The sequence below is a fragment of the Pleurodeles waltl genome, chromosome 3_1 (genome assembly GCF_031143425.1).
Source record: "Pleurodeles waltl isolate 20211129_DDA chromosome 3_1, aPleWal1.hap1.20221129, whole genome shotgun sequence".
Lineage (NCBI taxonomy): Eukaryota > Metazoa > Chordata > Amphibia > Caudata > Salamandridae > Pleurodeles > Pleurodeles waltl.
The window spans coordinates 543,280,592-543,307,351 of record NC_090440.1 but is presented as its reverse complement, the minus strand read 5'-3'; the positions used below and the strand labels follow the sequence as shown (position 1 = coordinate 543,307,351).

General features: G+C 47.8%; 1 protein-coding gene across 1 annotated transcript in view; it reads left to right on the top strand.

Annotated features, from left to right (window-relative positions):
• The window catches only part of SMAD6 (SMAD family member 6), a 103,295-nt gene that overhangs the window by 54,519 nt on the left and 22,016 nt on the right, over nt 1–26,760 (top strand). Inside the window, exon 3 of the mRNA XM_069222870.1 lies at nt 4,835–4,912. Within this exon, the coding sequence (XP_069078971.1) occupies nt 4,835–4,912 (78 nt within the window). The remainder of the gene's footprint in view (nt 1–4,834; nt 4,913–26,760) is intronic.

Sequence of the window (26,760 nt, the reverse complement as noted above, 5' to 3'; positions counted from 1 at the left end):
CATGCATCCTGATCACTCATCTGCCTTTTTGTGATGAGGATGTGGGAGTTTTAGACCTCAGTCCTTGTTCAGTAGTCCTCGTGTCAGTAGTGGTTGGTGTAATCTGTGGCCAGTTGAGTGTTGCTCTTGAGTCAGTTTCCTGTGACAGACGCCAGAACATGAGATTAGGATCCATTGTGGTACCTGGGTGAGGCAGTGAAGGATGAGCAGGCACTAGGTTTGAATCAAAAAGGACACTTCATAGTTTGAGAGTACTTTCGATCCTACCTCTATCAGCTGCATTGCTGCAGCAATACAGTTAATGGCATAACTGCGGAGTTTGTGGGTCCTCCTCTCTGGCTGCCTTTAATATTTTTCTCAACTCCCAAACTGCTGTTCCAAGTACTTGGGATCTTTAATATAGTGAAAGATATATTTCCTTTGCATCTTCAGGGGATCTTGTGTGTGTATGCAACACCGCAATTCTGTTTTGCTTCTTTTGGTAGAGATCTGTGTGGATCGCTCCTATGGAGTGCTGCAGCCCCTTACTGGCCACAGACGTGGGGTTTCCTTTGTGTATTCTTTCAGCCTAATAATCCAGTTAAGGATCTACAGTGCCTTCCCTTTACTTACAGTTCCTTCAGGAAATTGAGTCCAAGGGTACTTCCACTTGTTGAGGATATTAACTGAAGGGAGCAGTTGTCTGGAGAATGACCAGTATTTGGCAGGGAGGCCTTTCATGTTACAGCTGAGTTGGACTGGCAGCAATCGAATGGGAATTGTGAATGGGAAGATTTTCCCTTGTCTAGTATCCATTCTTTGCAGTTTCCTTAGGGCTGCTTTTGTATTGGTTTCTTCTGAGCTTCACTCTTATTCCAATGTGTCTTTAGGAGAACTATGACCTTTTTCAGGAAGGGGAGGTCTCATCTTGTGAGGGTCCCGTCTAGTGGTTCTATCAAGTGTCTAAAGTTCTGATTTTTCCTTTGGTGTTCTGAGTGATTGGGATCCATCTATTTCAGCCTGACTTTCTGGTAGACTTCCTGCTTATTGTGTTGAAAAGATGTTCTTTCTAGTCGATTTCCCCCATAGAACAACTATGGAATATATGGTTTACAACATGGCTAACCTTAACCTGTGGTTGCTGCATTCTTGTAAATAGTAATTGCAAGTTGTATTTATATAGTGTTTACTACCCCTGACGAAGCATTAAAGCACTTTGTGGTGAGTAGCATGCCTCTTCAGAACGCAAGGTTAGAGGTAAGATGTTAGTATATTAGCAAAATGTTTTTTTTTTTCTTTCCTTGTGGGTTAGTTGTGGTAAGTGTATTAAATCTGATAGGGACTTCTAGTTGCAGATTCTTTACCTTAAAATTTTCCCCCAGGCGTCAGACTGGATCTGGAGATTTTTCTTCGAGCAATACCCTTGCCTGTCGGTATGTGGCGTCGGTCGACGTTGGAGGCGTCGTGGTTGCCGTGATGACGTCGAGAGTAGTACATTGACGCCGCCCTCGCGCAGTGACGTCAGTTCTTTTCTTTCTGTGCCACGTGCTCATCTGAAGAAGAGCTACTCTCATCTATTTTTGGGCCAAATTCGACTGTTTGGTCGAGTTTTTTGTGTAATACTACCACTAAGTGGTACTCCAACAAACAGGGCGGAGTAGGGTCCTGGACCCTTTGTCAGGAGACATTACGCCTTTGGACATGGCTGGAACATCAGAGTATTACCCTGATGGTTCAACATCGGGCGGGCTCCCTCAACGCCAGAGCAGACGAACTCAGCCGTCAACGCACAGTTGATCACAAAAGGCGTTTCCATCCGCAGGTGGCACAAGGTCTCTTTCAGCAGTAGGAAGAGCCTTGGTTAGATCTGTTTGCCTCTGCCGAGAACGCGCAATTTCAGCTGTTTTGCGTGTTGGAGTTTCCAAGGCAGCACTCGCTCGGAGACGCTTTTCGTCTCATAGAATTCCGGCCTCCTTTACGCCTTTCTGCCTATCCCTTTTCTTCCCAGAGTACTCAAGAAAATCAAGAACGACTGGGCCTAAGTCATCTTGGTGGCTCCGGACTGGGCTCGAAGAGTGTGGGATCCAGAGTTATTGAGCATGTCCATCGATCCTCCACTCAGACTGCCTCTTCGGGCGGATCTTCTGTTGCAGCAGCAGGGGACGGTTCTGCACCTGAACCTGTCCAACCTCCGCCTTCATGCGTGGAGATTGAGCGGCAATAGTTGATGGTTTTCGCCCTTCCACCCGAAGTCTGCAATGTTATCTAGGCAGTCAGGCATCCATCGACTAAAACTGTATACGCCTGTTGTTGGAATAAATTTGTGGCATGGTGTACCAACAAATCTGTTACTCCCCTTTCTGCCCCTCTGTCAGAGGTTCTTCTGTTCCTTGTTTCCTTAGCCCAGCAGGGCTCTGCTTTGGGCACCCTTAAAGGGTATTTATCTGCCATTTCCGCCTTTCTTAGGCTCCCTGATCAGCCCTCACTCTTTAAATCACCTTTTGTGATTAGGTTCCTAAAAGGGCTCACCCATTTATTTCCTCCCACTCCATTTATCATGCCTCAGTGGGACCTTAATCTTGTACTTACTTATTTGATGTGTACCCCCTTTGAGCCAATGCATATTTGTCCTTTGCGGCTCCTCACCTTCAAAACTGTCTTACTGGTCGCTATCACCTCCGCTCGCAGGGTGAGTGAGCTTTCAGGCCCTTTCCTCAAAACCTCCATACTTGTCTGTACATCCTGACAAGGTAGTGCTACGCACTAGAGCTTCCTTCCTTCCTAAGGTGGTTACACCATTTCATGTAGGCCAGTCCATCACTTTGCCTACCTTCTACGCACCCCAACATCCTTACCATGAGGAGGAGAGACTCCACCATCTGCACCCAACAAGAGCGTTGGCGTTCTATCTCAATCGTACTAAAGATTTCCGGGTGGACGATCAACTCTTTGTTGGCTATGTGGGTGCGAAGAAAGGGAAAGCGGTGCAAAAGCGTACCATCTCTCGATGGGTACTTCTTTGCATCAAAATGTGCTACGCTTTGGCTAAGAAGCAACCTCATGAAGGCTTGTGTGCTCATTCTACCAGAGCAACTGCTGCTTCCACTGCATTAGCACGCATATTTCCTGTCCTGGATATCTGTCAGGCAGCTACGTGGGTATCCCAGCAAACGTTTGCTAAGCATTACTGCCTGGATAGTCAGGTCCGTCGAGACGGCTACTTTGGTCGTTTGGTCCGGCAGGACTTTCTAGTATGATCTTAGTTCGCAGCCCCCCACCGAGGATGGCATTGCTTGGGTATCTATTCTAAGGTAAGGAATCTGCAACTAGAAGTCTCTATCAGATGTTCAAGTTACTTACCTTTGATAACGAAATATCTGGGAGAGACCGACGCCACCTACGGACGTGCAAGGGTATTGCTCGAAGAAAAATCTCCGGATCCAGTCTGACGCCTGGGGGGAAATTCTAAGGTAAGGAATCTGCAACTAGAATATGTCTCAACCAGATATTTTGTTACCAAAGGTAAGTAGCTTGTACTTTAGGTCTCGTTGAGATTTCATGCATTTACTGTATTACTTTGAAAGACATGAACGAATTGAAGTGGATTTGTAAAGGGAAGATGCCATGTGTTATTCGACGTAGTGGACATGTGCTCCTTTTAGTTTAATGAATTGGATAAAGGATGGAAGAGTTTGTAAGTGGTGTCTGGGAGTCCATAGTAGTCTGAGAGGTTTGAGATGTCAGAGAGTGGGTGTATGGGCAGAGATGAAGGGGGGAATTCCTCCCATAAGTAAAAATGAATGTATAAAGATATGGAGACATACCCATATATTTAAATATGTAGCAATATATACGCATACATGCACATACAAGCACATTATAATTATGCGATGTTTGTCATAAAGCACAACTCCAACTATATACACCAAAATGTACATACTAGGAGTACTATTTACACTCTCATTCATTTCTGCATGTGGTTTATAAACATGCATGATGTTGTCTTATCTAAATACATGTTTAAACGCTTACACGTGCCTTCCTTATAACCCTCTTTACATACTGTGGTTATATATGTATTATAGAAAAAACACAAACGAATAAGCTCACAGCAATGTACTTAGGTTATCCATATCATGTGACATGCATATATATTAGGCAGAAACATATAAATAATGATTTTCCTTTTCAGATCTATTTTTATGACAAGAATAGAATATATATATATGTATGAAGACAAGCCCTTATGTCTAAAGATATACATAATACTATGTATGCATATATACATACGCACATATGTACAGTGAATTGATCCTTGTATAGTTACACCCATATGTGCATGCATATGGTAATATTTATACGGTCGAACATACCCATGTATGTTCTGTATAATAATCCATAGGCATTAGTTATTTTGGATCGAAAATATATTGTTATCCTTACACGTGCTTTCCCTATGATCATATTTATGTATTGAGACATATTTGTGTTATAATAGAAAGAAGCACACAGTGATGTGCACTGAGCACTGTATAGATCCTGAGAGACAAGGCTTGATATTTTGTAGTCTGAGAAACCTATATTAATAACCTGATTGTTTGCATATCATATATTCACACTGCCCTTCAGCTAACTCCAAGTGCTGTAAATGAAAGGAGTTGTTACCCAATTAAATGGTGCCCAGTGTAGCGATCTTGGAAGCATGGGAGACTGATGTGGCTTTGCTAGGATCGAATCTTGTGGCCTGCAGATCACATTGGATGTCAGTATGTTTTTATAGTTCTAAGCACTGGCTTCTTAAAACATTATTCATAATAAGCACTAAATCACTTTTTTCTTATACTTTATATTTCAGAAATCTCCGATTGGACGCTAACATACACGGAGACGGAGCCTACCAACTCACCCTATGGCACTGCCAGCGACTTCTCGGGTAGGTGTCACATTGCCTGGCAAAAAAAAGCGATGTGTGGCAGGGATGACAAGCTGGTGATGGAAGGAGTCGGGTCCCCTTTATTAACCTGGAAGCTGGCAGTTTTGCAGGGTGAAACCCCTTCCAGATTTAAGCGATTATGGTTGGTGGCTGTGGTTGGTATCTCAACTGGCGTGAGGCCGCAGAAAGACAAGTGGTGTTTTTGAGGTGCAGCAACCCTAGATAGTCGTGCGAGTTGGAGAACGTGGGCTGGGGCTGGAGGCTACTGTTCACCCGGCCACCATACGGGAGAGATCTCAAGAGATGGACGAAGTGCCAGTAGCTTGGGGTGTTCTGATGCTCGTGACAAGTTATACCTCAACTAAAAATATTAATTCTTTGTACAGCACTGGTAAGTGCAGACCACTGAGTATGGCGATGAGCAATGGATAACTTTATATGGAGTGTGGTGTTCTACAGTGGAGGCTTCATGTGGCTTATAGTACCCATTTTTATGTCTCATGTGGGCCATTGTGTCCACTCATTGAAACTCCATCTGTTGCACTGTGTTCTGGAGCTTATTTCTTCTGAAAGATAAACACGGACAGGGGAATAACATTTTCCATGGTTTATAATGTCCTCACTTCCCATGTTTAGATTAGGAAGTGTCCCCGGATGTGCGATTGGGGGTTGCGGAGGGAACATTAGAGCTTTAAAACACTTTTTTTCCTTTTACTTTACCCTATCCAATCGCATGTTTTTTTTTTTTTTTAAGGCTAATGTATAGTGTCCCTATTGAAGCCATATGTACAATAATTATCTTTTCTGTACCAGTGGCGTTCAGTACGAATGTAAAGAATATATACATTTTATTCTGAGAGGATTTTATTCCCAGAGAAGCAAGTACATCTAAAAGAATCGGGGCTGAACTGGTCACAGACATGTCTGAGAATTATCTGCTTTGTCCATACCGCACTTTCATATGGTCAGCCTGTCTAAAAATGACTTTCCTTCTAAAACAGACCCCCTTTATTGAGGTGTATGAAGACCCATAAAAAGCTTTGCAAAATTACACTTTAAGAGTGTCTCACTTGACTTATTTTTACATCAGCGCAGACCTCATATTAAATGAAAAGTCTTGTGTGCAACTATCAGGACACCGGTTGCAGCAGACTATGGGGGTCATTCTGACCCTGGTGGTCACCGACCGCCAGGGCCAACGACCGCGGAAGCACCGCCAACAGGCTGGCGGTGCTTCCATGGGCATTCTGACCGCGGCGGTACAGCCGCGGTCAGAAACGGGAAACCGGCGGTGTCCCGCCGGTTTCCCGCTGCCCCAGGGAATCCTCCACGGCGGCGCTGCTTGCAGCGCCGCCATGGGGATTCCGACCCCCTTACCGCCATCCTGTTCCTGGCGGTCTTCACCGCCAGGAACAGGATGGCGGTAACGGGTGTCGTGGGGCCCCCTAACAGGGCCCCACATTGATTTTCAGTGTCTGCCTAGCAGACACTGAAAATCGTGACGGGTGCCACTGCACCCATCGCACGCCTTCAACTCCGCCGGCTCCATTCGGAGCCGGCTTCCTCGTTGAAGGCGCTTTCCCGCTGGGCCGGCGGGCGGCCTTCTGGCGGTCGCCCGCCAGCCCAGCGGGAAAGCCAGAATGGCCGCCGCGGTCATTTGACCGCGGTGCGGTCATTCGGCGGCTCCCGCCGGGCGTGCGGTTACCGCCGCCGGCGGGAGTCGGAATGACCCCCTATGTCTCTTGATAAGAGAAGATATTTTCTGCACAAACCAGTTTCTTCATGACAAAAAAATATTTCAAATTGTATAATGCAAATGTTTTAAATAATTTTGCTAATTTCACCAACAGAAAAACTGGGGGAGTTTGCTGTGGTAATTTAATATTACCAAGGTGTAATCCTGCATAGTATGCAACGTTGTTATTGCTGGCAAAGTTTTCACAAGGTTTCCATTGTTCATCCTTAATAAAGTTTGCAAAGTTTATCAGTTCATACACTTTCAGGCAATTTTGTTTTTCCCTTTGCGTTGTGAGGTGACTTTATTTGCATCTTATGATAATTTGCTCTGCATGTTTCCATTTTGCTGAGCTTTTCTGTTCGCACGCGTGTTTTCCCCTCCAGGTTATACCTTTTGCAGAGCATGAACGTGTGCAATGGCATAGCGCAGAAAAGGAAAGCTGTTGTGCAAAGTGCATCGCATGAAAAACACTTGTTAGTGTTAAATAAGTGTGTGTCCAACATAAATTGTTGCAAACTCCACGTTTTTTGCGTGGAAAGCAGCAAAATGAAAAACTTTGCAGAGTCGCTTTCTTTTTCATATAGCCTTTAGGAAGGTTGCAAACAAAAAAACAAAAAGCTTTGTATACCTTCAATCCTCTGATTGGAATAACATTGTGGTTCAGAAAAGGCTTGAAAACTCACAACATATGGCCTATTGAGTATATTGGAATACACGATTCAGAACTCGTGTGTTAAGCAAGTCATCTTGACGGGTCGTCATCTGCACCTCAATCAAGATTTTGTTTGCCCTGTCCATAGTGGTCAGGCGTAAGAACCTGCGCAGCATAGGAAGCTCAGCTGACAAATTTGTGCTCCACTGTTGTGCAGAATTGGAATTGGGCATGTCTTTTATTGGCCTAAATAAAAAGTGACAACATTTTTTAAAACCGGTGTAAAACCTTAGGCCAGATGTATGTAGACGTGGTCAAAAAATACTGGTTGCAATTTGCGACCAGTATTTTTTACGACCAATGTATTTTGCAAATTGACCTGAAAATCTCAAAAAGATTTTCCTGCTGGGTCGCATTTGACTTACTTTATGAATATTAATGAGATATGTCACAAATTGTGACCTATTGAGAATTCGCCACCATCACAGGGATGGTGGCTTGTTGAGGTCAGCAGACCACCATGTCTCTGATTGCTTTTTAATAAAGCTGCTTTTTTAGGGTTGAGCGCGCAAGCGCTCTAGCCTGCTGTAACCTCTCTGTGGGCTTTTAACCGTGCCCACCGCACGCCCATCAGTTTTGTTGGTTCATGGGCTTGCCTGTTAAAAATCGATTGATTTTATTTGTGAAAGGCATGCATGCTTCATGCCTTTTCCGGTATTTAGCCCTCCTCGAGCACACCAGTAAACTACTGAAAACTTACGAGCTCTATGTTTTCACCATGGTTTCTGGACTACTTTTTCTTTTTGTTTCCTACGCAGCGTGATCTCGCTGGACATTTGCAGATATGTTTGACTGCGGGCAAACTTCTGTTTCATTTTGTGTGCTCCTTCACGCTCATGGCCTGGCACTTTAAATCAGGTCGCTTATGTAAAACTGTATTACTTTTCATTTTAATTTTATGTGGCAATAAAAGTCTGGTTATGACTTTACAACGCAAATAGCTCTAAATCAAGCAAATGTGAGACCTATTGCATTGCAAATGCTTGTTTTTTTATGCAACGGAAAACCGGATGCGTTTAAAAAATAACTACCTTTTTTTTAATAGTAGGTAGTAATCCCATGGGACCACTGCCTACTCTTGAAAAATATTTTTTTCAACAATAAAAGATGTAGTCCGAAGCAGAATACTTTGCGAATTTCTTACCAGTACCCTTCAGTAGTAAGCAAAAAATGAATGTTTTGCAACTGGTATTCGGTTGCAAAATAATACTATATAGTACTGTGAATCACTATTCGGAAAGGACGCCCTAAACCCGCCACTTCCAAATACAGATTTAGTATGTAGTTGCAACCTCAAATTGCGATTCAGAAGCATGTTATTGAATCACAGTTTGGATTTCATACTTACCAAACGGCACTTTTGCATTCGAATCAGACCACAAAAAGCCTTTGTATATCTGGCCATTAGTTCTTTAGCAGAGTCGGATTGTTAGGGGTCAAGGGACATTTGGCATAAATGCAAAAAAGGTAAGATTTTGTTCCCTATGTAGGGAGGGATTGGTCTAAAAAACATTGAGCAGCTAATTTGGATGTAGTAGATTTGATAAAATCCTGGATTACCGCACGAATGCAGATCAATGTTAGCAGCATCCAAATCGCAGTTTTTGTACATTATAAGTAGAGTTCCTTTTTATGAGATAAACAATTCATCATTGCATCTGTGGGAATAATGGCTTTCATGTACATATTTAGCCAAATCATGTCCAGATGGGCTTGAAACCGCTGTACAGATATGTATAAGCATACTCTGGGTGCAAAAAAATTAAAGGATTTTTTTTTTTGTTAATAAGGTTTTAACAATTTGGAGATGTCCACTTGAGAGAAAAAAATAAATTACCAGAAAGACTATCTATGTATGCGTGAGCAGTAGGCTACACCACGGAAAGTTCTGAACTATTTTTTCCTAGTGGTTTATTTTGAACAATTAAGTGCAGCCACACTGTGAAGTGGTGTATTGTATATCTAGTTGATGTATGACCAGTCCTGTGGAAAATAATATGGGAAGGTTTTTTAAACGCAAATAAATGGTCATTATAGAAACTAAAACTACCACCAATATATTTTCTTCTTGGAGAGCAGTATTTCAGAAAGGAAACCCAAGGACACTATAACATTGATCCGAAGGAGCCAAAATTAGTTGTAACAACCAACCCACTGAGTTTCCTGTGGAACCTGCATATTAGATGTGACTTCATAACAGGTGGTAAGGCCTTGTACTTGGCAGCAAGGTCTTGTAGGGATAAGACCACAGCATGGCCCTACACAAACAGATCCGTAAGCCAGGAGGTTAGGCTCTACGCCTTGTGGAACTTGTTCCTGAGGAAACGCACCATGAAGCTATTGGCATGGAGTTACAGACATTATGTGGCTCAGTGAAGAAGGTATTGCCCCCTTGAGGGGGAGCTATTGCTCTGAGCAGAGAGTTGTACCATCATGCAAAGGAATGTGTCCTTCCACCTAGAGGCATGCCCCTGAGGGAGTAGCTGTAGGCCCTGATCCAGAAGGACTCTGCCAGCTCAGTGAGAGGTTTGGCACTGAGACTTGAGAGATGTCCATGTTTCTGAGAGTGAGGGAGGAGGTATTTCTGCCTTTTTGTTTGTTTAGCAGTTTCATATAGCGTGGACCAACTCGGTCGATGCCACAACTTTATAGAAGACATACAAGCATTAAGTAAATTGCCTGCTTGTAAGTTTCAAATGTACTTTGGGGAGAAAATGAACATTTTAACAAATGTTTACCGATGTGTGCATTTGTGAGGCAATGGCTCTGTTTCATGAGGCCTGCTTTTGCCAGGCTTGATCTACAGTTACAATGAGTCAGTTGAATTTCTAGTTCTGCTTTAGTGTAGGACTTCCATCAGATATGTACTCCTTCGAATAATCGGAGAACTATTTCTGTCTCTTTTTAATGGAGGTGTAACTACGTTCAGGTTCCTGATGTGGAATTATGATGTGAGTGTACATCCTTGTTAGGATAGTCGTAATGCTGCTTCCATATTAGTCCTTTCGCCTTTCTCTTAAAGGACATGTATCATGGCTCAGACCAAAATTTTATAGAGGTGTTGCTCCAAAGCGTATGGGCTGTCCTAGAGAGCAATGGAGTGTTGCATTTTGGGATTCTTACTGTTGGCTTGTGTTTTGTTTCAGAAACTTTTGTTTCTTGGCTAAGTAAGTGATTTTGCAGCAACTTTCTACTGGGAGTTATTTCAGAGATCCTAATGACGGTAAAATGTAGTCTGTTCTTTTAGTGTTTGTGATTAGACTCACTGCATAGGTTAGGACTGCAAAGCTAGCTTTTAGAAGGCCTTGTGAGTAGGGTGCTCCATAGTCCAGCCTAGCGACGGCTTGGACTAGTGTTTGCACTGCTCATTTAGAAATTGGATACTTGATGTTGTGAATGGTAATGCAGTTGCCAGTTAGCATATTTTGCAATATTGTTAGTGTCTATGCAAAGGGTCATTGTTCAGTATGCTACCAAGGGAATTTGCTTTGCTTACAGTTGTAGGTTTTATTCCTAATGGGTTTGATTCCATTGTCCATTTGTAAGTGAGAGTACTCTTGTTGTTCAGAGAGATGAGGAGAAATTATTTTTTACTTTGATGAATCTGGAGTTTTTTTTTGTTTTGTTTGGATAGCCATGACGTTGTTACTTCTAGGTCTGCCTGTAGATTTATTGTGTCATATATAGAGTTTATTTTTGCATAAAGCGGAATGGCCTCAGCGAATTGGTCTATATCTACTCCTAGTTTTCTGATATTTCATTTAGTCGTCCCTCACATAGGTTCAAATTTTCTGAAACGCAAATGGAACCTTGTGGAACTCCATGTGGTGGCAATGAGGGTTCATATGATGTAGTGCCATGTTTACTGTCTAGGTTTATCCTTCATGATAGTCTTTGTATCATTTTAAAACTGTACCGTATGTTCCTACACTTTTTGAAGTGTGACAAGAAGGGTCAGACAGTGACAGATGCCACTAATGAGACCATGAAGGACTTGCATGCAAGATTCTCCAACAACTAGGCTCTTTAGCCCGCCACCGGGGGTTGATAAGGTGGTTGTGTAATTGCTGCATCCTTATCCTTCTCTGGAGGCACATTAATTAGCTTGTTCAGAAACGGTTGACCACGTACCATTCTTAACTTTTCTGTGAAGTTGTGTTTTTTTTTTATTTATTTTTTAAGCAGGAGTTTGGCTTGACCTTTCTGCAGGCATGATGGGCAAATACCCCCAGCCATTGAGCAGGTCATGATTTTCAAACAAGGTGGGAAGTTGTGAGATGTTATGGTTTTGGTTAAGTAGGTGGGAACTGGGTTTCTATCATGGCAGGTGAGTCAAAGTTGTGTTTTTAATGATTATTGAGATATGGCAGTGAGGGGGGGGCTATTTTACTTGACCGAGGGCTTGGACCCTGGCAACATGAACCGTAGTTAACCCCTTTCATACAACGTAACCTAATTTCTCGGATCTGTCGGAAGTACTTCTGATTTGATGATCAGCTTTTTTGACTTGATTACATTTTATATTTTAATTATTGTGCATTTTTAAAACATTAAAATGTGAAATAAACATGAATGCGATGCTGACAAAAAATGAACATTATCATTTTTGCATTGCTAATGTTTGAAGTGTGGTGTTGTGAGATAAAGATGGTGAACCAGTTCAGCTATGAGGTGGCCACTGGTTAGTGCAGCCCTTCTTCGGCTGGTGCTGGTCAGTGCTGTACATCTCGGAGTGTCTTCTGTGAGCTAGTGCACTCGGACATAGCGCGGCAGTAGTGATGTCAGAGCCCCTTCCATCGGGTATTTGTCGGGGTTGTGAAGTGACATACCCATCAGGGGAGCACCTCAACAGCTGGAGGTTCCGCACAAATTTTACTTGATTTTTTTAAGTCAGGTAATAACCTTTTCTGCTCACGTTCTGCAAAATGCATCCCCTTGAATAAGCTAAGCGTGTTCCACTGTTCCAGATTCTAAGGAGCAGGCTAGCATTTTTTTTTTAAGGATGGAGCTATGTTCTCTGCCAGCGGAATGATTCTCACAGTATGAATTACTTCTTTGGGGAGGGACGTGTGGAAGAGAGATGTTATATAAGGGAACGTTGTTTTTTTTCCCCCTCCCCATCCCACCACCCCTGGGAGCCGCCGGGTTGTGATCCAGGATGCCGACTTCCCGTTTTCAATAAGGCTGCGAATTGTTTATTTGAGGGAAGAGACCAGGCCTCAGTCTCGCATCCTGCCCTGCAGCCGGGTCAGGCGCCTCTTGTGCGGCAGAATCTGGCCCCGCGCCAGGACAGGGAGCCGTGCTCGAGGACACGGAGCCGTGCTCCAAGTAGGCCCTGTGCTCCAGGAGCTACGTACTCCAGGAAAGGAAGCCGCGCTCTGCAAAGCACGAGATGCGCGCCATGACTAAAGGTTTGCTCTAGGGATGTGACTCTCTGGAAGAGGAAGGCAGAGTCACTGTGCCCCAGTACTGGCAGCCGCGATCTTCGTAGTGCGCTCTTGGAAAGGAAACTGTGCTCCAGAGGGGTACTGCGCTCCGGGAAGGAAAGCTGTTCTCTACGAAGGTACCTTGCTTTAGGAAAAGAAGTCCCCCCTACAGGGATGAAGGCGACCCCCAGGGGGTACTTTACTCTAGGAAAGAGGGGCCACAAACATAAGGAAACTGCGCTCAGAGGACGCTGCCGTGCCAAGCTCCTGCAGAGGAGGCTGAGATCCGAGGAATCTGTGCCCTAGGAAAGGAAACATGATCCGAGAACAGTATCCGGTTACTTAAAATGAAAACTTTGCTGCAACATAAAAAGCCGTTTTCCGAAGAATGAAGCAGTAAGCCACAGAAGAAGGGGATCTGGGGAAATGAATTGTGCTTCAGAAAGACACCCTTACTCCCGGATGTCAGAGTACCAAACAAAGATGCAGCCCTTTAGGAAAGGAAGTGGTGTATGAAGAAATTAAGATGCGTTCTGGGAAATGAACCTGTGCGCTGGGAAATGAACCTGTGCGCTGGGAATGACAGCTGTGCTCCAGGACCGGCAGCTGTGCTCCAGGACCGGCAGCTTACCGCTGGGAATGGCAGCTGTGCGCTGGGAACGGCAGCTGTGCTGAAGAACAACATCTGTGCTCCAAGAACGGCAGCTGTGCTCGAAGCACAGCAGCTCTGCTCGAAAACAAACGGCATCTGTGCTCCAAGAACTGCATCTGTGCTCCAAGAACTGCATCTGTGCTCCAAGAACTGCATCTGTGCTCCGGGAACGGCATCTGTGCGCTGGGAACGGCATCTGTGCGCTGGGACCAGCATATGTGCGCTGGGAACAGCATATGTGCGCTGGGAACGGCAGCTGTGCTCCGGGAACGGCAGCTGTGCTCTGAAAATTGTCCAGTGCTCCAGGAAAGCAAACCTTGTTCTAAGAATGGTCCAGTGCTCCAGGAAAGCAACCATGCTCTGAGAATGGTCCAGTGTTTCAGGAAAGGAATCCATGCTCTGAAAATGGTCCAGTGCTCCAGGAAAGCAACCACGCTCTGAGAATGGTGCTGTGCTCCAGGAAAGCAAACCTTGCTCTGAGAATGGTCAAGTGCTTCAGGAAAGCGAATCCGTGCCCTGAGAATGGTCCAGTGCTTCAGGAAAGGAAGCCCTGCTCTGAGAAGGGTCCAGTGCTTCAGGAAAGGAAGCCCTGCTCTGAGAAGGGTCCAGTGCTTTAGGAAAGGAAGCTCTGTTGTAGGGAAAAAAATCCACTCACCTGCACCTGTACCTGGTCCTGTGCTCCAGGAAAAGAACTGCCCTGATAACGGTGCCATTCTTCAGGAATCGAAGCCACGCTTTGTGAGAGGATTCAGTCTTCCATGGAGACCTTCTTAGTTATGGTACTGTTCTTCAGGAAATGTAGTTGTGCTCCAGGAAAGAGCACCATGCTCTGACCTCGTTCTGTGCTTAAGGAAAGCAAGCTGTGCTCCAGGAAAAACGATGCTCTGATAACGGAACCACGCTCCAGAAAAGTAACCGGCGGTTTAAGAAAGGAAGCTGTAGTCTCAGAAGAAACCCATGCTTTGGGTATGGTCCTATGCTCCAGGAAAGAAAGTCTTGTTTTCGGGATAGGGTTATGTTCCTGCTAAAAAAGAAACCTTCCGCTTCTCCTAGAGCTATAAAAAAACTACAAACCCATCTCTCTTCTCCCCTTCTCAGCCAAGGTAACCGAAAAGGCCATCGACACTCAGCTCAAGGAATTCCTCGAGTCAAACCACATCCTGAACCCCTCCCAATCCAGTTTCAGGAGCAACCACAGCACCAAAACTGCCCTCCTCACAGCCACGGGTGATATCCGCACCATACTGGCCCACGAAGACATGGCTCCCCTCATCCTCCTAGACCTCTCCGCCTCCCACACTATCCCATGCACCGGACTTCACAGCGCCAGCATCCGTGGCAAGGCCTTGGAGTGGATCAGCTCCTTCCTCACCGTAAGGACCCAGAGAGTCAAATCCCCGCCGTTCCTCTCAGAACCAACAGAAACCTGCTGTGGCATATCCCAGGGATTCTCCCTGTGCCCAACCCTTTTCAATATCTGAATGGCTTCGCTCACCACAATTTTCAGACGGCACAGCCTCAACTATGCTGTGGAAATGCAGCTGATTCTCTCCATCATCGAGGAACCATCAACAGCCAAGAGCAACTTCCACAATGGAATGAGAGCAGTCGCCAGCTGGTCAGACAAGACAGAGGTTCTCATCCTGGGCCCCAACACCTCTGCCTGGGACGACCCCTGGTGGCCATCTGCCCTTGGAAGCACCCTCCTACCCACCGACCATGCAATCAACTTGGGCACCATCCTTGATTCCGTGCTGTCCTTGACCCGCCAAGTCAGCGCCGTCTCATCGTCATGCTTGCACACTCTCCGCCTCCTCCAGGAGATCTTCAAGTAGGTCCCCACCGAGGCAAGGACAGCAGCAAACTCGACTACGGCAGCGCTGTCTATGCCTGCATCACGAAGAAGCTCCAAGCAAGACTCCAGAGAATTTAGAACGCAGCAGCCAGACTCATCTTAGACATCCCTCGCCACAGCCACATCTCCGCCCACCTTAGAGACCTACACTGGCTCCCCATCAACAAATGCATCACCTTCAAGCTCCTGAGACACCTACAAGGCCTTGCACAATATCAGACTGGCCTACCTCAACCACCGCCTATCTTTCTACACCCCCGCCAGACAACTCCGGTCTTCTCAACTTGCCTCGCTGCCACCCCTAGAATCAGGAAGAGCACAGTAGAAGGCAGATCCTTCTTCTACCTCGCAGCGCAGACCTGGAACACGCTACCAATCCACCTCAGGCAGGCCCCCACGCTGATTCAGTCATAGAGCTTTGAGACCCCACTGTGATAAGCAGCGCTGTATAAATTGCTGATTGATTTCCATGAAAGGGCGCTGACTTGAAGGATGGTATGATGTTCACAAGGCGGTCCCTTGTACTGAGAAAGAAGCTACGAGGAGAAAACTGGGTACTGGGCACCGTTCGCTTGTCTTGGACAGTGAAACCTCCAGGCAAGCAGCAAGCCGTGCCTGGTGGCTGAGATAAGCCGCCCACGGTCCTGTACCCCGTTCCACCAAAAGAGTGCCGGAAAGGTACCCTGGCTCCGGGATCTACAGTGTGCTGCAGGAGCGGACGTGATGGGTCGCTGTGCAGTAAAGCCACGATGGCACTGCACTCCGTGCCGGACAGTCCTGCTCCACGACATTACGAGGCTCCGGGGGAATAGAGCTGTTCCCCAGAAATGGAAACCGAGTCCTCCGAGCCTTGCGTCTGCAGCGTGGACACTACCGTCTCCTGTGTCGGCTGCGTGTCCTGTCAGCGGGCGCCTGTCCCAATTCCTTCTCATGGCTGGTTTATGTGGGTTCGATGCCGTGCTACTGTGGTTTCCAGCCTGTATCCAAAGGTTTTCGAGTTTTAATCGTAGCTTGAAGTCTTTGTTGGACTCTATCATTAGTGTGTATTATTTATGCAGGATCTCTGGTCTTGTTAGCAGTATTTTTATAGAGCAGTACAACTATTTGCATGACCCTGTAGCGCCTTCTTGTCGCGTGCCTTCCCTTCTGGCAGTCCAGAGCTATGATTATTGATGGTTTGTGAGGAGTGTGCACGCACATTATTGTGTATGTGGGTGAGAGGCTGTTTGGGTGTTTTTTTTCCTATATATAATCATACAATGTGTTTTTGCGTAGCTCCTGATGTCGAAGTTCATGTCGTTTCCAAGCGCTGAAAATTTGGGCGTTTTTTTCCTGGAAATGACCCTGTGTGTGGAGGCCACCCAGGGGCTTCGTGGTCCGCTTTTGTGAGTGACATTCTTGTGTCTTGATTATTGGGGGCACTCTGAGGCTGTACGGCGCACAATTCTCTCAGAACCCCATGTTCCCTCTAGCGCCGCCCCCCCCCCCCCCCCCCCCCTGTCATCTCCCCGCCCGGTCCCATGCTGCCCACAAACCAGAGCTGGCCCGACCCGCCCCGCCACTGTCAGAGCCCACCCCTCCCCCACCTGGATGTCTCCTGTCCTCTCCAACCCCAGCTTCCCCCTCCCCCATCTCCCACTCGTTCCTATCCCAGGGCATTGGGTTACAGGAGGGATCTTGGCTGCAGGAATGCGGGGAATGCAGGAAACACCGAGTGATTTACTCTTAGACAACATTATTTCAACATTTAATTGAAAAGTCTCCTTTCATCTTTAAGGCATTAGTGGCGGAGCTGGGGTCAGAGGGCATTCCTGCCCACCCCTGTCACCACGGGGGGAGGTGGGTGGTGGAGCAGAGTCTCTCAGGCAGCTCATGTTCCCTGACCTCTGAAGGGTTTTTATCAGAGAACAGACTCCCAAACTTACACCCGGGCAGGCATTCTGGGGGCCCTTCGCACCCGGGTAACAAGGGCACGGGGCGGGAGTGAGGGGGAGATTTAGAGCCCTTCGAGGCCCACCACAACAGCCGGGGTAGCTCTCGTCTCTGGAAAGACCGTGGACCAACTCGCAATAACAGTGTTTTACAGGCCCTGTCACAGGATAACTTGGAGGGTTGATGGGAACCGCCGTTACGTGTAGCTCCGAGGGGAGACTTTGGGGTTTGGGTGTATCAGCTGCGCCGAGAGGCCCACGCCACAGCAGCTAGGGAAGGACGAGCTGCATATCTTTGGGGCCCATCACAACACAGCGCCTCTGTGAGGAGGGGTTCAGAGCTGTAAGTCATATCTATGTATTTTTTAGTGTTATGCTGTCAGCATTTTTCTTTAAGAAGATATTTTTGGAATTATCATTAAAAATGGTTGTAATATGCTACTGTGTCCTTGAATTGATTGGTTTAACACTATATGTCTGTGGAACCTACCTCTTAGTTAACTGTTATTTCCTTTTTTTCCTGTATATTGATTTATGATTATTACTTTATCCTTTTGTATACTTATAGCTTTGTATTGTATATATATTGTTTCAATAATTATTGTGTTTTTATTTATACTTGACAATTTAATAAACCATTGACATAAAACGAAAGAGTCACCGGAAGGGCTCATCTCTGGTTAAGGATGTAGATGTCATGACGTCCGTAATGCCCAGTATGCTGGGGTGTAGGCCGTTGACGCCTAAGGACCTTAGACTGAACTCCCCCCACCTCAGCCCCTCCGTTACGCAGCTCAGGATCCAGCAGTCTGATGCGCCCACCCCTCCTCCGGACCGACCCTCTCCAGCCGGCCTCTCGCGCGCCAGCTGACATATTTTCCACTAAACTGCTTTCTTTTCTTTCTGAGTAAATGAAGGAAGGAGTCCGTGCCGCTGCAGACTCACACTCGGGGGGCAAAGGTCGAGCAAAGCGCCTCGGTGCAGTGGGAGGAAGGCTGGGGGGCTGCTCCGGTGGCGCGGGTGGAGGGGCAGGCGCTCCTGCCCGGTGGTGCAAGCAGTGTGATGGCGCACACACAACCCCTATCACAGCTCAACCTATACCCGCCGCTGATCTCTGCCGCTGGTCCCCTGTGTCTGTGCTGGTCTGCATGCACCACTGCTCATCAGAACTAGACTTTTATGAGTTGCTTGACGCGACCGCCCTTTCGCGTGGAAGCAAAGAGGCCAAGAACTGTTTTAAGTATCCGATCACCCATGAATGGGCTTCATAGTGAGAGAAACTAGCAGTGGTGTGCCCTGTGGGAAGCGGGACACTGTAAACCGTATTAAGAACATGCACTAATGCAGCGCGAGGACCTTTCATTGAAGGCTACAATGAGGAGGTTGTGCTGGAGGGCAGTGTGACGAGGTTGCACTGGTGGGTAGTGTGAGGTACTTCCACTGATGGGCACTGAGAAGCTTGTACTGGAGGGCACTAAGAGGTTGTGCTCGACAACAGTGTGAGGAGGAGGAGGGTGCATTGGAGGCACTTTGAGGTGGTTGCGCTGTGAGGAGGCTGTGCCAGTGGGCACTTTGAGGTGGTTGCACTGGAGGCACTTTGAGGTGGTTGCGCTGTGAGGAGGCTGTGCCGGTGGGCACTAGAGGAGGTTGCACTGGTGGATAGTGTGAGGTACTTCCACTGATGGGCACTGAGAGAAGCTTGTACTGGAGGGCACTGTCAGGAGGAGGTTGTGCTCGGGGGCACTGTGAGGAGGCTGCACTGGTGGACAGTGTGAGGAGGTTGCACTGGAGGGTAGTGAAGTACTTCCACTGAGGGCCACTCTGGCTAACTGGTCCTAATGATCTGCATATAGAACTTCACTGGTGGGCAGTGTGAGGCAGTGCTTGAGGGGAGTGTGTAGAGCATGCACTGTGAAGAGTTAGCACTGGAAAGTAGTGTGAGGGCTTTGAACAGGGTGGGTAGCTGGTCCAGTTAACAGTATGCAGAAATTGATGCACAGTGTGAGAAGCTTGCACTGTTGGGTAGCATGAGTAAGTGGTACCAGTGGGCAGTGAGAAGAGCTTGCACATTTGGGCAGCATGAGGGGCCTACATCAGCGGGCAGTGTGGAGAGTCTGCACTGGTGGGCAGTGTGAGGAGCGTGCATCGATAGGTACTGTGAGGAGCGTGCATCGATGGGCAGTGCGAGGAGTCTACACGAGTTGGCATTGTAAGGAGCGTACACCAATGGGCACTGTGAGGAGCGTGCGCTGATGGGCACTGTGAGGAGCGTGCGCTGATGGGCACTGTGAGGAGCGTGCGCTGATGGGCACTGTGAGGAGCGTGCGCTGATGGGCACTGTGAGGAGCGTGCGCTGATGCGCACTGTGTGGAGCGTGCGCTGATGAGCACTGTGTGGAGCGTGCACTGATGAGCACTGTGTGGAGCGTGCACTGATGGGCACTGTGAGGAGCGTGTACTGAGGGGCACTGAGGAGCGTGTACTGATGGGCACTGAGGAGCGTGTACTGATGGGCACTGAGTAGTGTGCACTGATGGGCAGTGTGAGTAGTTGACACTGGTGGCAGTGTGAGGAGTCGAGAATGGTGGGCAGTGTGAGGAGCGTGCACTGATGGGCACTGTGAGGCGTCTACACTGGTGAGCACTGTAAGGAGTCTACACTGGTGAGCACTGTTAGGAGTCTACACTGGTGAGCACTGTTAGGAGTCTACACTGGTGAGCACTGTTAGGAGTCTACACTGGTGAGCACTGTTAGGAGTCTACACTGGTGAGCACTGTTAGGAGCCAACACTGGTGGGCAGTGTGAGAAGTGTGAATTGGTGGGCAGTATGAGGGGCCTGCATCATAGCGAAGTGTGGAGAGTCTACGCTGGTGGGCACTGTGTGGAGCGTGCACTGATGGGCACTGTGAGGAGCGTGCACCGATGGGCAGTGTGAAGAGTCGACACTGGTGGGCAGTGTGAGGAGCGTGCACCAATGGGCACTGCGGGCGTCTACACTAGTGGGCACTGTGAGGAGCATGCACTGATGGGCACTGAGTAGTGTGCACTGATGGGCAGTGTGAGTAGTTGACACTGGTGGCAGTTTGAGGAGTCGACAATAGTGGGCAGTGTGAGGAGCGGGCACTGTGAGGAGCGTGCACTGATGGGCACTATGAGGAGCGTGCACTGATGGGCACTATGAGGAGCGTGCACTGATGGGCACTGTGAGGAGCGTGCACCGATGGACACTGTGAGGAGTCTACACTGGTGGACACTGTGAGGAGTCTACACTGGTGGGCACTGTGAGGAGCGTGCACCGATGGGCACTGTGCGGAGCGTGCACTAGTGGGCACTGTGGAGCGTGTACTGATGGGCACTGAGGAGCGTGTACTGATGGGCACTGAGTAGTGTGCACTGATGGGCAGTGTGAGTAGTTGACACTGGTGGCAGTGTGAGGAGTCGAGAATGGTGGGCAGTGTGAGGAGCGTGCACTGATGGGCACTGTGAGGAGTCTACACTGGTGAGCACTGTTAGGAGCCAACACTGGTGGGCAGTGTGAGAAGTGTGAATTGGTGGGCAGTATGAGGGGCCTGCATCATAGCGAAGTGTGGAGAGTCTACGCTGCTGGGCACTGTGAGGAGCGTGCGCTGATGGGCACTGTGAGGAGCGTGCGCTGATGGGTAGTGTGAGGAGCATGCACCAGTCAGCACTATGAGGAGTTGACACTGGTGGGCAGTGTGAGAAGTCTACAGTGGTTGACAGTGTGAGGATCGTGCACAGATGGACAGAATGAGAGGCCTGCATCATTGGGAAGTGTATGGAGTCTACCCTGGTAGACACTGTGAGGAGTTTTACTGATGGGCAGTATGAGGGGCCTGCATCAGTGGGCAGTGTCAAGATTACAAAAGTGGACAGTGTCGGGAGTGTACACTGGTGGGCAGTATGAGGGGGCTACACTTGTGGGCACTGTGAGGAGGCTACACTTGTGGGCACTGTGAGAACCGTGCACCAATGGGCACTGTGGGGAGCGTACACCGATCAGCACTGAGGAGTCGACAGTGGTGGCAGGTGTGAAGAGTCTACAGTGGTTGACAGTGTGAGGAAGGTACACAGATGGGCAGTATAAGGGGCGTGTATCATTGGGCAGTGTGAGGAGTCTCCACTGGTGGGCAGCATGAGGGGCCTGCATCATTGCGCAGTGTGGAGAGTCTACGCTGGGTGGATATTGAGCAGCATGTACCAGTGGGCAGTATGAGGAGCGTGCACCGATGGGCAGTATGAGGGGCCTTCATCATTGGGAAGTGTATGGAGTCTACCCTGGTAGACACTGTGAGGAACTTTTACTGATGGGCAGTATGAGGGGCCTGCATCAGTGGGCAGTGTGAAGATTACAAAAGTGGACAGTGTGAGGAGTTTACACTGGTGGGCAGTATGAGGGGGCTACACTTGTGGGCACTGTGAGGAGGCTACACTGGTGGGCACTGTGAGAAGCGTGCGCCAATGGGCCCATGGGGAGTTTACACCGATCAGCACTGAGGAGTCGACAATGGTGGGCGGTGTGAGGAGCGTGCACAGATGGGCAGTATGAGGGGCATGCATCATTGGGCAGTGTGAGGAGTCTCCACTGGTGGGCAGCATGAGGGGCCTGCATCATTGGGGAGTGAATGGAGTCTACACTAGTAGACACAGTGAGGAGCATGTACTGATGGGCACTATGAGGGGCCTGCATCAGTGGGCAGTGTGAAGCGTTACACTGGTGGGCAGTATGAGGAGGGTGCAGCGATGTGCAGTATGATGGACCTGCATCATTGGGCAGTGTGGAGAGTCTACACTGGATGGATACTGAGCAGCATGTACCAATGGGCAGTATGAGGAGGGTTCAGCGATGTGCAGTATGATGGACCTGCATCATTGGGCAGTGTGGAGAGTCTACGCTCGGTGGGCAGTATGAGGACCTCCCTGCCGGATGCCTTGACACGTGCTGGTGTTAGGGCCAGAGGATCACTCGCACCCCTGCATTCACACCACACAGTTCTAATGATAACTACACAACCCAGGGGTTGAAATCAAGGCTAGCGGTGTTAGAGTCCAGGCTGCAAAACACAAATGTACTCAGTCTTGGTTTAAGCACCGCACAAATGGAACATCCCCCACCCCCTCCACGCGCCCACCTTATCAGGTCCATGACTCCAAGGAATTTACTTGCCTGCCAGGAAAGTCAAACAAGTGACATCTTTGTATAGAGAGACCACTGTTGTGCTGAAAGACTTGCGCTTTTCCAGAAGAGCAGCGACGCAAAAACTTTGGAGAAAGAGAGGACGTGGTCCGTCACCAAAGAAGCAGAAACTGCGCCAAAGACGGCCCAGTCGGAAGCTTCAGCGGGACATCGCAGACATGCAATCCAAGTCGGTGGTAAAGCAAGCCCTCGCTGGAAGCAGTCCGCTTTAAAGGAAGCCAAACGGAACTTTCCTTCGGGTCTGCACGATCCCAAGTTTTGGGCATTCTTTAAAAAAAAAAATAGATATATTTTTGCAGCAGCAAAGAAACCATAATTGCAAAGTATAGCAATGTGGAGAACAAGGCATCACATGTTGTGTAAGGTTCAACCACCCCCCACCTCCCCAGTCCGCCCGCTGGTCGCGTAGATCTCTTCCCTGCACAGGAGATATCCCATCCCTTACTGGCCACTGTTCACCACCAAACAGCAGGCATGGCATATGTTTCCTGAGTATTCATTCAAGGGCACTCAGATCTTGTTCCATTTTTGCGCGCAGCCTCGGCCATCATAGACCACTTTTTCTGCCAACATGCTCCAATCCATATATCTTTTCAAGTTATCCAGCTGGGGCACTTGCCCTGAGCCCCACAGTCTGGCGATCTGCCTTTTGGCAATGCTAAACCCCAATGATGAACTGATTTGTTTCATACCGGTTTAATCTAGGCACAGTTTGGCTCTCATAATGAGGGTAGTGCCATTCACTTCGTTCAGACGCTCTAGCACCACCCTCAGAAGGTTTGGAGTTTGGAGCAGTCCGATACTGTATGGAAGAAGGTGCCCTCTTGGCAATAATCCCGTCTACAATTAGAACTTCCGGTTTTACCCATCTTAAATATTGTGACTGGGGGGAAGTAAGTATGGGTAGGATTTCTAGCTGTACTAATCGAAACCTGAAACATATGGCTACTTCCTTAGGGGGGGCCTCTTGTCAGTCATCCTGGAGGCTATCAAGGTCTTGTGCCCAAAGCTTCTTCAGTCGCATCAGCGCATCGGGCGTGCTCTGTAATATGTTTTTATAGTCAGAGATCTCGCTTTAGGTGGCATGTGCTCATCAAGTAATCTATCCTCCAGTGGTGAGTATTCCGGAAGTACTGCGCCTTTTGGCAGCACCACCTTGAGCGCTTGTCTAATTTGCAGATAGTGAAACATCTCTGTGGCTGTTAATTGGTTTTCCTGTTGTAGTTCAGCAAAGGCGACGACTTCCCCTTGTTGCCAAAAGTCCCCTACTTTTGAGATTCCAATAAAGTCCCCCTTGTCAAGCCCCGGGAGACACCTCCTTGTTCCCACTGCAGCTGTGTCCCAGAGAGGTGTGGCCTGCGTAATCTTCCCTGTCCAACCCAATTTACGTGTAACTGTGTGCCATGTTTCCACACTGTTGAAGTTGGGCCCTCTGAGTTGTGACCACTTGGAGGGCCCGTAGAGTGTCCTGCGTTGACCCCTTGGCTGTAGCATTATTTATCCCAAAATTGGGCATTCTTGAACAACGCAAAGGAAGTTTTCTTTAGCGGTACGGACTTGAATCCAGGCAAACTACGCAGTTATGTCAGTGGGGACGTAAGGATTCAGCCACAACTGGTGCCACCTTGTCTGACCGAAATTACTGTGCTTGCGGGTACGGCTCTTGTGTTTCTAGATGTAGTAGTGTCCACGCAGCTAGGCGAGGCCCACTTTCTGTGTGTGTGTGTGTAGGACTGTCTGTCACACGTGAGACATAATTAACGAGGCCTATCAACCAGGTGTGTGCGAAATTTCTCTGGTTACTCAAAAATGTTGTGAAACTACATGAAATTGACAACCACCTTTAGTGCTTTATTTCAGTGGAAACGAGCATGTGTTTTGCAGTAAAGAGAGTGCAAAAAAGTGTCGCGAACAACAACCACTCTCGTTCAGGTAGTTTATGTTGGCATACTTTTGGTAATTTCGCTTAACGTGAAATCAAGCGGTATTTTTCCAGTTTCATATAAATTTCTCTCCGTTTCCCTCCGAACTTTATAAAGGGATTTGTTCTTTCTCTAAAATTCCTGGGTAAAGAGGGAGTGATTAGGTGAAGATTTACCCCCAGTGACATCATACGAAATGATGTTATATGCCATGAGAGCTTAATGATATCAAAGCAAATAACACCACTGGAGTCTACTCCATATTTCGCGTTTTGTAAGGGTGAGAGCAAAAAAATAAATAAACCAAAAGCAACATAAGATTTCAAAAACTCGAGCTCTTGTTTCACAGAACAGATGCCAGGATGTAGGAAAGCGGCCTTAAATAAGTGGGGTGATCGAAGTCAAGATGCAGGTGGTGGGATTAGGACTGTAGCTGCACGGGGCTTTATGGCGCTATGTGATTGGTGTAAGTTAGCTATGCATGGGCCATGTACACCTGCTAACGAGGAGAGGGCAGCATGGAGTGTTCTGCACAAGAGACACCACATAAAAACATCTCCTTGAACAGGGAACGCACAGTACCAATGTTTAGGCTCGCCTCTAGTCCATACATTGATATTGGCTAGGCGTAGCTGGCATGTCATGCCAGTAACATATTTTGCGCCGTAAGGTGTTTTTTTGGTAGAGGTAGTGATCTCACTGCTGTTCCATCAGCCCACTAGGCACTGTTCCTGCACGTTTGCCTGTTTTCATCTGTCCTTCAAATCCTGAAGCAAAATAACAAGTTTCTTGGCCTGCTCCTTCCTTTTGTCACAAAGGCATGCGAAAAGCCTCACTGGGATAACACCACACTGGTCCCATTGGTGCCTCCACCCAGACATCCTGACACGAGGGCCAGGCCAGTGAAAGCCTGCCCACTACGCACCGGCTACTCTAGTGTGCAGGGTCCAGGCCCTCCGCCCCGGTGCAGGTTCATTTACAAACTATGCCGCCTCTTGCCTACTAGAAGCCTGTGCGCAGAGGAGATAAACACCCTCTCCAGCTGTACCCCAAACTTTGTCTTAAGCTCTGGGTCCATAGATAAATGTATCCATGAAGGGCCTAGAAGCGGGTCCCTTGGAACCTCTCTGACATTATGGTGGGGGCAGGAGAAGACTTCTACCTCCAAGGCGCTTGATAGCCCAAAAAACAGGATCGTGAGAGTTCTGCCTGGTTCTGATTTGTCTCCTTGTGATGCTCCTGTTCCCTTTTGCTCTCTTCCCTCTGCCTTCTCCGTTCCCCTTCTGCTGCTTTCCTACCTTCTGTTATACACATCAGGCATCTTACTTGCATCCCACTTTTGCTTTGTTCTCTGAGGCGCTAGTATTTTTTTAGACGGTCTGGCCAATTTGGAAGGTGCTGGTATGAGAATGATTGTTTACCATGACAGTGCGTTGCTGTTCTGATTACTGGACATCTTTGAGAGATGCCAGTCTGTAATTGTCGAAGATCTCTGTAAGATGTCGGTCTTTGAATGTTAAACATGTCTGAGAGATGCCGGCCTGTGATTGTTAAACAGCCATCAAAGCCATGAGGTACCCTCTCAAGCCGCAGTAAAAGCCACTCCTCAAACAACGCTGGTTCTCAGACATAACAGGAAATGCTAGACAGATATTCCTGCGCCCTCATGCTCACAGCACTGCGCCCAAGCCGCATAGTTTGTAGAGGGAAGCTCCCCAACAGAAATCACTTGTCACGCAAAGAGAGGCCGTAGGTCCTACGGTTATCTTACAAAACACACTCCAAAAAGTAACACTCTGCAAGCTCAGACATACTTAGCAACCATTATAGGCCCTGGACCAGCAGACTCGTTGTTGCACAGATCCAACAGAAATATGCATGCCTGTGTTTGGCTGGTCGGTGAAAAGGCCTAGACCCATAAGGAAAGACACTACCAGACTCCCAAGGACATTACCGGGCCATGGCAGTGGCAGACGTGCTAAGACCTTAGCATAGCACGTGGAAGTGCAGTGACACCCGGTCTACCGCGAGTAATACCTGTAAACAACAGTACGGATGGAAACAGGGCCTTCTTAGCTACCACCCATCCTGTATTTACGTGGTATGCAAGGGTCGAAGCCTCGATGCAATGTAGCCATCGTCTGAAAAAGGGGGAGACTTCATTTACCCAGATACAGCCATATTATACCCAACAGACGCATGCAAAGGTATAGGCTTACGTAAAATATTCTTAAATAACCGAAACTGTGAGTGCTTAAATGTTCCGGCCATAGGTATTGGGCACACTGCGCAAAACCCTCACCTCTGTCCAGTGGTCTGAAAGTAACAGTCCGTGAGAAGTTTCCCAAGGTAGGCACCTTTCTTAGTGAAATTAATGTTCATTTCACAGTCTAATTGA